Raw genomic sequence first — 14,771 nt, forward strand, 5'->3', positions numbered from 1 at the left:
GCCTTGTAATATTATTATCCCAGTTAATCAAGTGTTGAAGGCGCGCTCATGCAGGAATTAGCGCCAACTTACAGACCAACAGAGTTATAGTCTTGAAGTTTGTCAGTTGATAGGCCTGCGCGTATTATTATTTTGTAAAAATAAAAAGTGTTTGCTATTCCATGTTAATTGACACAGAAAAAAGATACATGAGCAAATGAAATAAACGATCAACTAAAATATACAATCAACTAAAATATATAATCAACTGTAATACACAATCAATTGAAATATACGATCAACTGAAATATACGATCAACTGAAATATACGATCAGCCGTAATATACGATTAACTGAAATATACCATTAACTAAATTACATTACAAAATAAATTATAATATGATTGTCAAATAGTAATCATAAAAACAAATTAATCCAACGATAATAGAGAAAAAATTGAGTCAATAAATATCAAAGAAGAACTTTAATTTAACTTTTGGTTATTAAAAGTATAATGAGGAGATACAAGCATCTGATATGATGAGCATTTTGACCATGATACAAACAATATTCTTACTTGTACTCGTGATTTAATTATTCAACGAAACGCAATGACATGATGGTTATACTGAACTCATTTTCAAGACAATATTCTGCCTACACTGAATAGAGGTTAACTAGGTCAAAACCGAAACCAAAACTGGACAGGTCAGGGCGTGTGTGGGGGTAATTTTTGGCATGCTTCCATCGGAAAACTGTTCAAGCACGTCTGTCGTGGGCACAACCTCTGACTTCGCCAGGTCAGGGCATACAACGACGTTTGATACATCAGTCATTGCAATGACGACAACACTCAGTCGTTCATAGGCGAACAACCATCCATGTGCGAATCAGGCCCGACGATGCATCACCTTAATACGAGTAAGAACTTGTGTTTCAAGGTCATATAGCCATAACTGCAAATTAAACATTTAAATGGAGCAACTTAAGATAAGTGAAGAGAAACAGAAACACCCACTTCTTTACGTCAGTCAGGACTCACGTGCCGGATCACAAGCTTTTCTGTTAGAACCTTTGTCTTGTTCTTCCATTCTTCTGACATTCTTACTAAGTGGCCACAATGCAAAATTTAAGACATAGATTATGGCGCAGGGTTTCAATTAGTGATTACAATGGCCATAAATGAACAATGGCTCACACGGAGGAAGGAGTAATATTTTTTTCACTTTGTTGGTGGACTGTGGTGCAGTGGAGCGCAGAAGACGAATAAAGAAGACAATATCTCGATTGTTGCTCATTACCGTGCCATTTTGTGATCGATGCAGGTAGCAGCATTTTGCCTGTCAACTTAAGATGGGCCAAGGCTCTCGTCCAAATGTATTTCTCGTGTTTTGCCAACTGAGGTGTATTGTCTGTCAGTCATAAGCCTTAATGCAAGATTACAAAAAGGAATCAAGCTGGAAAAAATATGAAATCTTATCCATTCAGTGGGAAGAGAAAAAGTGCACCTTGGGGGAAAACGCGTAAAATGAGACAACGATAATAACCGTTATGATTTCGAATGACAAACCAGCATCAGTCACTGTACACGGACAAAAGGCCGCAAACACACATCATTCATCAAATTAAACAACCTTAACGGTGCAAATGGAAGACGGCGATCAATGGCATTGATTCGACGGAACCAAAGCTTCAAAGAATTTTATGAACTACAAAGTAAAACCGTGTATGGTATTGAAATGGAAGACGATAACAATAATAAAGTGTAAAATGATTTAAAAAACCAAAAAACCCAGCAACAAAACAAAAAACAAACCAAAAAACTAAAACATATCTAAACATATTTTAGCCAACATAAAATACTCAATTCTTTTGGTGTGGTAAATTAAATGCCACCAGTAACATATAATTACATGAATTTAACAGACTTTTTGTTATGAGTTCTATTCAGACTTTTAGCTCGCAACGCGTTTGATTTGATTTTCAGTAAAACGTTTATTAATTTTGCTCTCTGTTTCATTAAAATATACTGTAATCTATCTATATATACACTACTGATTATTAATATTTAATATTTATTTGATAAATTAAAAATGATTCTTTTAAGACTTAAACAATGGCGAATTTTGATTTACGTTAGTGGAAAGCTTAAAGTGTAATCTACTGTAGCCCCAATCAAAGGATATCATGTGCAGGTACTGGCTGTCTCCGGAGTCGCTGGGCGACCCCTCAAACATGTCAGATCTGGAGAAGTTCATTCCGTCGTCTGGAGATTTTGGCGACGACCGGTCGAACATTGGCGGCGAGCTGGCGGACAGCCTCGATTCGGAGAGGCACCGTTCCCGCATGCTGAAGCCGAGGACGTCCGAATGCTGAAGACTGGGGTTAGGGATGGCCACACTAGTGGGCAGCATGTGCGGCAAGAAGTGGGGGAACGTCGAGGTCGGGGTGTGGTGGCCGAGGTCCAGCTGCATCGACTGCGAATTGTCCTGAAGCAGAGCGGTCTTCGCTCTCGGCGACAGTCGTGTGTCCGTCACCTTTGTCCGTTTCTTCTTTGGTGTGTTGCTGACGACCAGGGGAAGCGCTTCGGTCTGTTCCGGTTCCGTCGCGTACATAGGGGGCAGCATTTGCGTAGGAAAGTAGTACGGAAAGTGAGGAAAAGGCACATGCGGGGCAACATGTGAACGAGGCATTTCAAAGTCACGGTGTAGAGGTTCAAAAGCACTTATTTTGTCCTGAGCACGACTGACAATATGGTCATGGATGAGGTCATGCTTGATTGGAATGACTGGACTGGATTTCACTTCGTTCCAGATTGATTCCTGTTTCTTTTCCGCTTCTCTGCATTTCTTCGCCACACCCGACGACGACTGGTGGAACGCGGCACTTTTTAGAACACACTTCTCTATAAGTTTGTTAACGGCACTGTCCACCGCTTTGGTTATTGATTGCACGATTTCAGTTTTCACACTCTCCGCCATCTGCTGAAGGTCGTCTGGTTCCACTAGAGCCTTGCTGGTCGCCGCTTTGAAGGCGTTAAAGTCCCCAGGTTTCGGTATGACGAGCTCGTCCGGACGACTCTCAAAAGCCACCCCGTTACACTCTTTATTCTCCATCTCTTTCTCCTTCATCCACATGCGAACGGCGTCGCTGTACTTGCTGACCTGCTTGTTGACGTCACCGGTGACGTCATCACCGCAGAGGGCGTCGCAGCGCTGTTTTACCACCTGCAGCTGGTGCTGGAGCTGCAGGATGTGCTCATGCAGGACGTTGTGGTTGCCACGGTGATACTTCGTCTCCGAGCAGCCGAACTTCGTGTCGTGCTGCTGTGGTTGAAGCTGCTTGCGTTTCGGCCTCCTCATGTCTGAACTGTTGACGGAGGCGTTGTCTGGGTGGTCGCCGGACGACGGGCGCATGCTGGTGATGATGTTCTCCACGCGAGCTCGCTTCGCCTCCTTCGTGTCGCCCACAGGCGAATCCTCAAGGTCGTTCGTGACCATGTCATCGTAAACCTTCTCGTCGTCGACGACGTCTTCTACGTCACCATCGCCACGGGCGCTGTCCACGTCGCTGTCGGCAACGGATCCGTTGCAGCACGAATGAACGGAGGCGGTGTCGACAGAGTGGGTGTCGCGGGCTCCGGGTTTAGAGCGCAGCATACCTTCGATCATATCTGAATCTGGCATGTTTCCGTTAGGACAGAAGCTTTTTATACTATTATTGTTATTGTTGTTGTTGTTGTTGCTCATCTTATTTTCCTTGTTTTGAAGAATTTCCCTTAACAGCAGCGTTGTATCACCGGACAAACTGTCAATACCGGGCATCATTGTCAACGGACCCGAAAAACCTTAAAAGAATAAAAGAATTATGAATTACTTTTTAAAGCAAAACAAAAATATTCCAAATCCCCTTCCACGCGCCTTATGAATAAACACGGCTAGGATATATTAACATTTTATATAAATGACACACTTATTTATATTTTTGCATAAAGCAGGTAACCGTCTTATATACATGTATACAAAGCTAAATAAAAAAGGACAAAAATCGATTTATTATATATATATATATATATATATATATATATATATATATATATATATAACATGAAACTGAATCTGTCATGTATTTAAGTTCCTGAACTCTTTTTTCAATCTACTATTACGCTAGTAAAAGACGAAAAAGAAGAAGAAGAAGAAGAAACCTACTGTCATTGTTCAATTAGGTTAAAGAATACATTATAACTTGATTTTATTACTTTCACACATCAATAAAATAAATACAATAATTTGCTTTATTTTATATTACAACAAGCAATTGCGATTTAAGTTTTATGAATATACTGTTGAGAAAAAATATTTTGATTAATATTTGAAAAACCCAGTTGCCTAGTTTTAACACATGAACAAAACAGTTGGCCACAACGCAGATGGTTGTCTTCTTTCTGTATAAAAATGTTTTACAAAATCATAGGTTGGGGTTTCTATCTATGATTGGCAAATAAACAAATAAATATCAGGAATAGCCAAACATAAAACGTTCAGCAAGTTCGACACAAATAAATATATGGAATAGCCAGACATGAAAAATTAAGCAAGTTCGACACAAATAAATATATGGAATAGCCAGACATGAAAAATTAAGCAAGTTCGACACAAATAAATATCAGGAATAGCCAAACATAAGAGGTTATGCAAGTTTTAGACACAAATAAATATCAGGAATAGCCAAACATAACAAATTCAGCAAGTTCTAGACAAAACTATATATCAGGAATAGCCAGACATAAAAATTTAAGCCAGTTCGACACAAATAAATATCAGGAATAGCTAGACATAAAAAGTTAAGCAAGTTCTACACACGAATAAACATCAGGGATAGCTAGACAGTACAGGTTAGGCCGGTTTTACATCGGGGATAACCAAATATTAGAGGTTAGGTCGGTTCTAGACAAAAATAAACATCAAGGATAGCCAAACATAAGAGGTTAGGCAAGTTCTACACACGGATAAACATCAGGGAGAGCCAAACATAAGAGGTTAAGCAGGTTCTATATACAAATAAACACCAGGGATAGCCAAACATAAGAGGTTAAGCAGGTTCTATATACAAATAAACACCATGGATAGCCAAACATAAGAGGTTAAGCAGGTTCTATATACAAATAAACACCAGGGAGAGCCAAACATAAGAGGTTAAGCAGGTTCTATATACAAATAAACACCAGGGATAGCCAAACATAAGAGGTTAAGCAGGTTCTATATACAAATAAACACCATGGATAGCCAAACATAAGAGGTTAAGCAGGTTCTATATACAAATAAACACCATGGATAGCCAAACATAAGAGGTTAAGCAGGTTCTATATACAAATAAACACCAGGGAGAGCCAAACATAAGAGGTTAAGCAGGTTCTATATACAAATAAACACCAGGGATAGCCAAACATAAGAGGTTAAGCAGGTTCTATATACAAATAAACACCAGGGATAGCCAAACTTAAGAGGTTAAGCAGGTTCTATATACAAATAAACACCAGGGATAGCCAAACATAAGAGGTTAAGCAGGTTCTATATACAAATAAACACCAGGGATAGCCAAACATAAGAGGTTAAGCAGGTTCTATATACAAATAAACATAAGGGAGAGCCAAACATAAGAGGTTAAGCAGGTTCTATATACAAATAAACATCAGGGATACTAAAATATAAGTAATTAGGCAGGTTCTACAACAAATAAACATCAGGGATACTAAAATATAAGTAATTAGGCAGGTTCTACAAACCAATAAACGTCAATGGAAGCCAAACATAAGGAGTTAGACTGGTTCTACACCACACACAAATCAATGTTACCGAGAGGCAGACGTAAAACGTCAGGCAGGTTCTCCACATAAAACACGTTAGCGACAGCTAAAAACTTGTGAGGTTAAGCAGGTTCTACGCAACACACAAATAAATGTCATAGAGGCAGGTGTTGTATAAAGGTGAGCATGTCACATCTCTACCACAACACCTATTTGACAAAAAAAACAACCTTCAACAGTTTTCAGTGTCTAACACAACTGATAAAGATATATATATATCAACGATATTAAACTGGAGAAAAGGATAAATAAAATAAAAACACATACTCATTAATCGACAAAGAAAACAAATTTATAATGACAGATAAACCATATCAACGATAACACTTCCTATTCGTATGCTTATATGTCGTATCAGTTTCAAAGTTCAGACATTAAAAATAAATGTTCTTGTTATGAGAAAACAAAGACCAAAGCAACAAATACAGTGTGTCTGTGTGTCACATTACTGTCAACAGTTATATTTCTAGACGTGATCCAAGGACAGGTTTAAACAAAAAAGGGTCAAATAATTGTAACAAATAAATGTCAAATAATCGAGAAAAATTAGTACAATGGTTCAGTCTTCAAAACGCAAATTTGTATTTGAACTTCCAGAATTTGCTTCACCTGGACATTTGGTCTACTTATAAATAAGTTAAAGGTGCATTGTTTTGTTTCGGGTGTTTGTTTGTTTTTTACTAGCAAATTATCTTCAAAAATTGTAACCAAAATACAGGATTCCTATAATTTAAATTTCAGTATTAATTCAGAGAGAGAGAGAGAGAGAGAGAGAGAGAGAGAGAGAGAGAGAGAGAGAGAGAGAGAGAGAGAGAGAGAGAGAGAGAGAGAGAGAGAGAGAGAGATGCATCTTTTTTTCTCTCTCTATGTTGAAAATACTGAATTGTATTTAGTTTTAAAATGTTCTTAGTGCGGATAGGTTATATTACGTTCAATCAATACTGGACTGTTAAATTAGCTTAGCCTAGCAACTCGTGGCTTTAGCCTCAGAAAGGCCTTAAGAATGGTGTTTTTTCAACATATCTAGGTAAACTCAAGATATTTACGTACAATCTATTTTACATCAAAGTAACAAAGAAATCAGGTATGTCTAGAATCCCATCGACTATTGGATATATAATATTTATTGGTTCCAGTTACCATTTACCAGTACCAGTTACCACTAGCATATGTTAAAATGGTTTGCTACAATCGTTAGTGTGTCGATCGGTAGGCATTAAAAAGTAGTTTTTAAAACGACTGTCCTGAATTTGATTCCATTATTGTATGTTTCCGACTAACAGAGCCGTATCAAATATATTTTCTTGTTTAGAATATCAGTGTCAGTATAAACAAAGTATCTGTTGCCGTCTTTATGTTTGTAGTAGCCCAAAACCAGACGTTATCTTCCAATAATTTCGTATACGAAGTAAATTTTAAAATTTACTTGTGAAAACATTCAGCACTCGACTGCAAACACATTGGATGTACAGAAACTGGTATTTTAATGAAGAAAATTTACTCAGTATGTAATTTTAATCTTTAAAAGTAATCTGTCAGAAAAAATATCTTATAATGGCTGCAAACTCAGGACAATCCTTTTAAAATATATGGGGGGGAGGGGAGGGGGGTTAATGAAGAAAACAAAATAAAAAATATTTTATAGTTTGGGAGACAAACAAGATCATTTTTTAAAGTTTCACATAACATTAAACTAACATCATCAACAACAACAACAACAACAATAATAAAAACAAAACTACAACAACTATACTCTGATACAACAGTTCATTATTATAAGTAACAATATTACCTGCGTTCAGAGCGAGCAAGTTCCCTGGGTGGTTCCAAAAGAATGGCAGGATGTCTCCGGATGAGAGGCAACCATTTCTGTAAGATAGGTGAAAAAACAGCTGTTATACACAAGCAATTTATTCCAGTGTAAAGAAATCGGTGGAGCGGAGCGGTATCTGGCGCGTGCCCGTGTAACCAACAGGCACCTGTCGCTAACTAGACGTCCACTGACTGGTCAACCGGCACCAGAGATCATCAACACGCGAAATGTCCGCCATTAACGCTCGGTGCAATTATTTTTAAAAGCCCAGGACACCGCTCCCCTTTACGGAGTGTCGCCTCCTTTCTTGTAAGAAAGCTTTGTGTGTCCGGGGGTTTGTGACACCGAGTTATCACACTTTTTACGTTTTAGCCACCGCTCGTGATTTCTTGATAATAAAGAAAATGAAAAATGTGTCACACGGGGAACAATGGCATACAAATCTTGGAGCAATTTTCTTTCCGCTTTAATGCAATCCAAAAAAAAAGAAGAAAAAGATTTGATCGTCTTTAAACAGTAATTTTACTTACATGCTAAAAAAGTATTTTCCACCCCAAAAATAATGAACATTTTAATTTTTTGAGTTAAAAAATACTTGATCGTCTTTAAACAGTATTTTATTTACATACTAAAACAGTATTTTCTAACAAAAAATTATGATTATTTTAATTTAAAAAGTTTAAAAGGAAATCCAAGTAAACAAACTTATTGGAGTTATATTAAATATATTTAGGTGGATATTAGATGCAGTAGTTTATGAACTGTTCCTCAAAATAAAAGACAAATAAATACATTGAAACTTAAAAATCTAAATTAATATTTCACATTTGCTATATAATATGCATTAATATTTGATGTTAAAAATAATTGTAAGTCTACAAGACATGGTATTATATTACATATTATTACAGATATTTACAAATGATGATACAATTGTTTTTATTTGATTTTAAGATAACTAAATACAAATTTGTAGTGGGTTAGGGTGTAGCACACAGAGATAGACCAGGCGGTTGAAGTGCGGTGGTTTGTAGGATCCATTACCCTCGTTGGACCGTATCTTTTCCCCAGTTCCAACCAGAGCAACACGATGGCATTGTCAAACACTATGGTATCAGCTGTCATCATGCAAAAGAGATCTTGCGGCAGCTGGTTTTGTCTCATTTTCTGAACCAACAGTCGCAATAACTATTATGTTTCGTACTTTAAAATGTGCTCAGGTGTCATTAATGAATCCAATGATGGGGAAAACACAAAGGATCACACCAACACTAAGAGGAAAGAGTAACTGTAGCCAAAACCCTCATCCATATTGTGAGTAAGTTAACCGTGTTTCTGACATTCAGACCAATATTACATCTTGGTAATATATACAGACATTATGATGCATATTATAGTGAATTAAATTTGGTATACAATACCAAGTGTTCCCTTATTTCTTTCTCTCAGTACATATAGTCTGTGTTACCCATCTCAATCCAGAATTTTTTGTAGCAGTATATTCATAAGACACACTGCACAATTTTATTCCCATTACAACTAAACCTAATTGGTAAATATATGCTTTAGATGGGTGGATACACGTGGGTACATGTGTGGTGGTGTTGCTGTTGTTACTACTACTGCATGTGCTCCTTCTTTATGTTGTTGTTGTTGTTGTTGTGTGTGTGTGTGTGTGTGTGTGTGTGTGTGTGTGTGTGTGTGTGTGAACTCTGAACAAAACGTACATCCACTACAAAATGCAGTATTAAAAAAATTAACGTGGCCGAGAAAAAATGTGTGGTTTAACCTTTAGAGACTGTGTTAACTCACAAATGACTAGCAATGTTCCTTTACTCAAGGGAGTGTATTTGTGGACTTTAACATCGATTGTCGCGCACACTATTTTCCTCTTTCTCTGTGGCCACGTGCGAAACCCCTATACGACAATACCACGTCTAGCAGTCGCTTAAGAACAGTTAATTATTATTGTAATATGGGTTAAGTCTGGAATAATCACATGGGGGCGTAGAACACTAGACTATTTTTTTAATGGATTGTTAAAATATTACAGTGCAAATAATGCGACATAATTTTTTATTTTATATTATAAGTGTTCAGTATTGTACATTTTTATATACATGTATATATATATATATATATATATATATATATATATATATATATATATATATATATATATATATATATATATAGTGTATTAAAATAATAATTATAAAGGCCTTTAAGACCTTTTGGTCGTTCTAGACTTTTAATTGCTATTGTAATCTTCACTCGGATATCGAAATAATATATCGCCCCTTGAGCAGGATTCTGGATCCGCTCTAAATAATGTACTAAATTTGCCAAATTATCACATATTGCTTCGCGCCCTTGACCGTGTCATGAAAATAAAATAAACAACGGGTGCAAAGGTAAACTTTAGAACATGTTATAAAACCAAAGCAATTATCAAATCTAAATTGAAATTTGTTTGAATTAAAACATTAGGGATAATAATATAAATACATCAATATGAATTGCATTTTCAAAAGTATGCTAGCGGCTCTTTTGGTGTCATCACAAATTATTTTATATTTTAATAGAGTTGGGTCTAGCTCAGTTAGCAGAGTGCTCGCCTGAGGTGCTTGAGTCGTAGGATCTAACCCCCTCGGTGACCACCCCCCCTCCTCATCAACTAACTGTTTTCACCCGACCCAACCAGTACCCCACTACTAGTATATCAACGGTCATGGTAAGTGCAGTCCTGCCTGTGGGAAAGTGCATATATAAGATCACGTGTTGCTTAATGAAAAATGTAGCTCGGGTATCCTTTTAAGAATTACCGAATGTGTGACATCCAATAGCCGATGATTAATAAATCAATGTGCTCTAGTGGTATCGTTAAAAAAACAAAAACGATAACGTTTATTACATATTTATCAGATTACAACTTCTGTTATTTAAAAGTAAAGTAAAAGCATACAGGAAGAGATAGCGATTACTGCACAGAAGTATTTGTCCATCGTGATATCAGATAACGAACACCATTTAATTTAAAACAGTTAACGAACGAGAAATACCTCATACTGATGCAGATACCGCACATTAATATCGATATATAGATATTATGTACGAATCAAGGGGGGGGGGGGGGGGGGGGTCAGGAAAATCCTCTCTCAGTTTATGTTAACATAGAGCCTAAAATCAAACCATTATTTAAATTCATATAATATGCAAAATTGTGCACCCTCCTTTAAAAAAGTGTTGTATTCGCCCATGTATATAGATGCGCACTTACAATCAATGTGTATCTCAAGATGATATTCATAGAATGCTTAACACTTCGTTGAAAAGAAACACGAGTCAGGTGATATCATTACATGCTATACCTGAACAAAGAATAATAACAATGTATCAATCGCACAAATAATTATTGCATGCATGCATATTTATTTAACAATGACTAACTGTATTCGATTATTCAAATGAATTTCTATGATGTGATTCCCAACATACATGCGCATTTTAATTAAAAAAAATTAAATGGTATTTTTATGACTACAAGCATGAATAAAATAACCAGTGAATGAAAGTAAACTGTATAAAACAAAACAAGCATACATACACTTACGCGTATACATAGATAACCCCCATTACAAAACATTACTATATAAAGCAAGTTCGATAATAATAATAATAGTAATAATAATAATAATAATAACGCAACAGTTTTAGAATTTGTTAATTCTTTTGCAATAAAGAAAAAGTAAAGTCTTCTAAATTTTAGTTTGAAATACCAGTAAAAAAATAAAAAATGGATGTTTTTTTAAACAAAATAGAAAGTATATTATGTACAAATCTACACACACACACACACACATACACACACACATACATACATACATACATACATACATACATACATACATACATACATACATACATACATACATACATACATACATACATATATATATATATATATATATATATATATATATATATAGAGAGAGAGAGAGAGAGAGAGAGAGAGAGAGAGAGAGAGAGAGAATTTATTTTTAGAAAAAAACATTTGTTTCCAAACCAAATGTATTCAAAAACGATTTTTTTTTTCTCTTATTATTTAGAAAACTGACATTAGAGTATTAAAGATATTGGTTTAATGTATTGAATTTCTTTTTACAGTTTACTGTTTTGACATCAATAAAATGTGTATTAATACAGAAATCACATGAATATGTAAATATAAAACATTAGCGAATAAACATTAAGAAAAATATAATCACTCTAACATAAAATTGTTTAGACGTTTTAAAATTTAAATATAGTATATGAAATTGATTAATATCAAGTATTTTTTAAAATATATAATTTCTTTTTCTGTAAATATTCAGCAAGAATTTTGATAGAATCTGGAACACTACTAGTAAAAACTGCTAAATAAATAACTAATTAAATAAGTTAAAACAATTTTGTTTAAATAAATAAAAATAAATAAATAAATAAAAATAAAATAAAAATTTATTCTTTAGAAATAAAACACAACATGTTCCATTTGTTAAATAAGAAACAGACACTTTTATTGTATTTCAACAAAGCGTGTTTCTCCACCTGCTTCCACCGACGACAGAACTAGTGGGGGTAACTGCGCGCCGTGCCTTTGACAGGTGAGTCGCGTGTGGAAACTGATCACTTGTTGATTACACTTGTGTGCGGCCATTGTTGTCGACGCGTCCGTCATCGTTATTTTTTATTAGCCATTATATAAAGTAAAATTTCAGTCACATTCCACAATTTTAAAAAAAAAAAGGGGGGGGGGGGGATGGAAAGCAAAAACCAAACGCAACAACCAACATATGCAAAAACATTAACGAAATGAAAAATACCCACAACACCCCCCCCCCACCAAAAAACAACACCCACATAAAAAAAAAAAAAAAAAAAAAAATACCACAAACAGTAAAATAATAATAAACAACCCATAAACAAAAACATTTAAGAAATCAACAATTAAACAGACACCGTCAACAACCAACGGCGTGTAAACGTACCAGCAGACATGCATCAGTGACTGCAGACAATTGAATACATTACATCAAAAAACAAGAGGTCGTCACCTGATTATTATTACTAAGACTTTTATTATTATTATTAATTTGTTTTATACAGTTAATTATTATGTGGTTAAAATATTTAAATCATGATTTTGTTTTACTTAATTAACGTTTTCAGTTTCCATTTCAAAGCGATTACATTTACATTGCCCGACCATGCAATACGCAATTATAAACATATATATGCATTTAAATAAATATGGTTGATGTAAAACTAAACTTTCACTGTTATATTATATACCACAGTATATTTATATAACTTGTAGTTTTAAATACGATTTTAAAATAATATTTTGTTTTATAGGACTGATATAGTCTACTAACACACATGTTCAGTGCAACAAAATTTAATAATTTCTTAAAAGATAAAATACAAGTCGAATCCCCCCACCCATATATAATATTAATTTTTAAAAATTTGGTTATATCAATTATGTCATCTGTTTATTTTACATGTGTCCGATTATTCATTTGGAGAGGATTATTATTTTCCATTTTTGGTTTGTTGTTTTGGGATTTTTAAAATTTCCTTTTGCCTGGGAAAATGGGGTTCTTAGTTATGTAATAGTGAAACATAAAGAAATAATATCAGGGTGCAAAAAAAATCCATTGATTAAAGAAAATGTGCACTGTGGAGGTTTTGTTATGGTATCGTACAATGCAAATGAATATTGATACAATCGATTCATATGTAGTTTTCTGATAATAGTTTAAAATGTCAAAATTAGAAATCCAGCAATCAGTTGTTGTAACTGCACATAATATGTATACCTTTACTGAATAGCATAATACACTAATACATTTAAACATATGTTGACAGAAATATTAAGATATACGTATACAAAAATATCTTAAATTGACAGTTTCAAAAGCAATAACCAAGAAATACAAAATAACTCCCCCCAAAAACCCCCAAAACAAAACAAAAACAAAACAAACAACAACACTAAACAAAACAACAACAACAACCACAAAACAGTTGTATGGAATAATTTATTTTTGACTTTTTAATTTAATAGTAAGCCGTATTACATTACAGGAGCCAAATAGTTTCTCGATTTATTTCTGTTTGTTTTTGTAGGGTTTTTTTTTTCAGTTTCGAAGCAAATAATTACAAACAGGCTATTTTATTTTAAAAATACATGCCGAACTTAGTTTCTGTAATAATAAATTTCTGCATGTGTTCTGTTTTGTTATGGAATATTTGTAAGCAATCTAGACCCTACATATAAAATAAATTAGAACGATCTCGGTAACATTAAATTTAAAAAGAGATATGTAGTTTATAAAATACAAATCCTATTCTAAATAAGTTAATAGCATGCCTTTTTGTATTATTGTAATACCGAGTCGGTTTCCAAGTATTAAAATGTAATATTACGGCAATCAACTTCTTAAAGAGCCACTCATTACAGAACCAGTATCTAATATAGTTTTCATTTTGTTCGAGTTTTGCGCTTGTTTTGTGGGGTTTTAATCGTCTATATTAGCTATTTAAACAAGTGGTTAAAATATAATTCTGTTTTTGATAGTTTAAAAATATATTTATTTGCGCATAATTTTATATTTTTACATTAGTAACTGAGTACCGTATTGTCAATGCGTTCTACTTTGCGATAACGACACAGAATACTATACACACAGTAGACAACACAGACAAATTATATACATACTGCATGTTCGTGTTGAAATGTGAACGATTTGAAATCACTTCCTAGATGTATAGCTGCGGATGAGTATATCTCAGGCAAGTAGATTTAATTTCCAAAGAATAAAATCGCTGTCAGCATCACCGCTCCATTGACGTTCTCTTCGTCAACAATTGAAATTAAATGTTGTCCGACAAAGTTAACTTGCTAAGTGTAAATTTGAAAAAGAGACTCTTTCTTACCTGCTTTCGTTTTGTTACGTTACCGAGTGTGGACAAGACTAGAGTTTAACGTTGCACTTATAGCTGAGCGAGGAACAATGAACACGTTATCTGATTGGGAGCTCTTCAACTCTAACCTGTCGCCGC

General features: G+C 34.6%; 1 protein-coding gene across 2 annotated transcripts in view; it reads right to left on the reverse strand.

Annotated features, from left to right (window-relative positions):
• The window catches only part of LOC121371104 (prospero homeobox protein 1-like), a 39,545-nt gene extending 24,784 nt beyond the window's left edge, over nucleotides 1-14,761 (reverse strand). Inside the window, exons 1-3 of one of the 2 annotated variants that reach the window (XM_041496757.1) lie at nucleotides 14,646-14,761; nucleotides 7,638-7,714; nucleotides 2,166-3,826 (exon numbers count right to left, since the gene is read on the reverse strand). In XM_041496757.1, the coding sequence (XP_041352691.1) occupies nucleotides 2,166-3,806 (1,641 nt within the window). In that variant the 5' untranslated portion in view covers nucleotides 3,807-3,826; nucleotides 7,638-7,714; nucleotides 14,646-14,761. Of the gene's footprint in view, nucleotides 1-2,165; nucleotides 3,827-7,637; nucleotides 7,715-14,427 lie in introns of both variants that reach the window. The other variant, XM_041496756.1, reaches the window with a different exon arrangement.
• Between the last annotated feature and the right edge of the window lie 10 nt (nucleotides 14,762-14,771).

Source organism: Gigantopelta aegis, chromosome 4 (genome assembly GCF_016097555.1).
Source record: "Gigantopelta aegis isolate Gae_Host chromosome 4, Gae_host_genome, whole genome shotgun sequence".
NCBI lineage: Eukaryota > Metazoa > Mollusca > Gastropoda > Neomphalida > Peltospiridae > Gigantopelta > Gigantopelta aegis.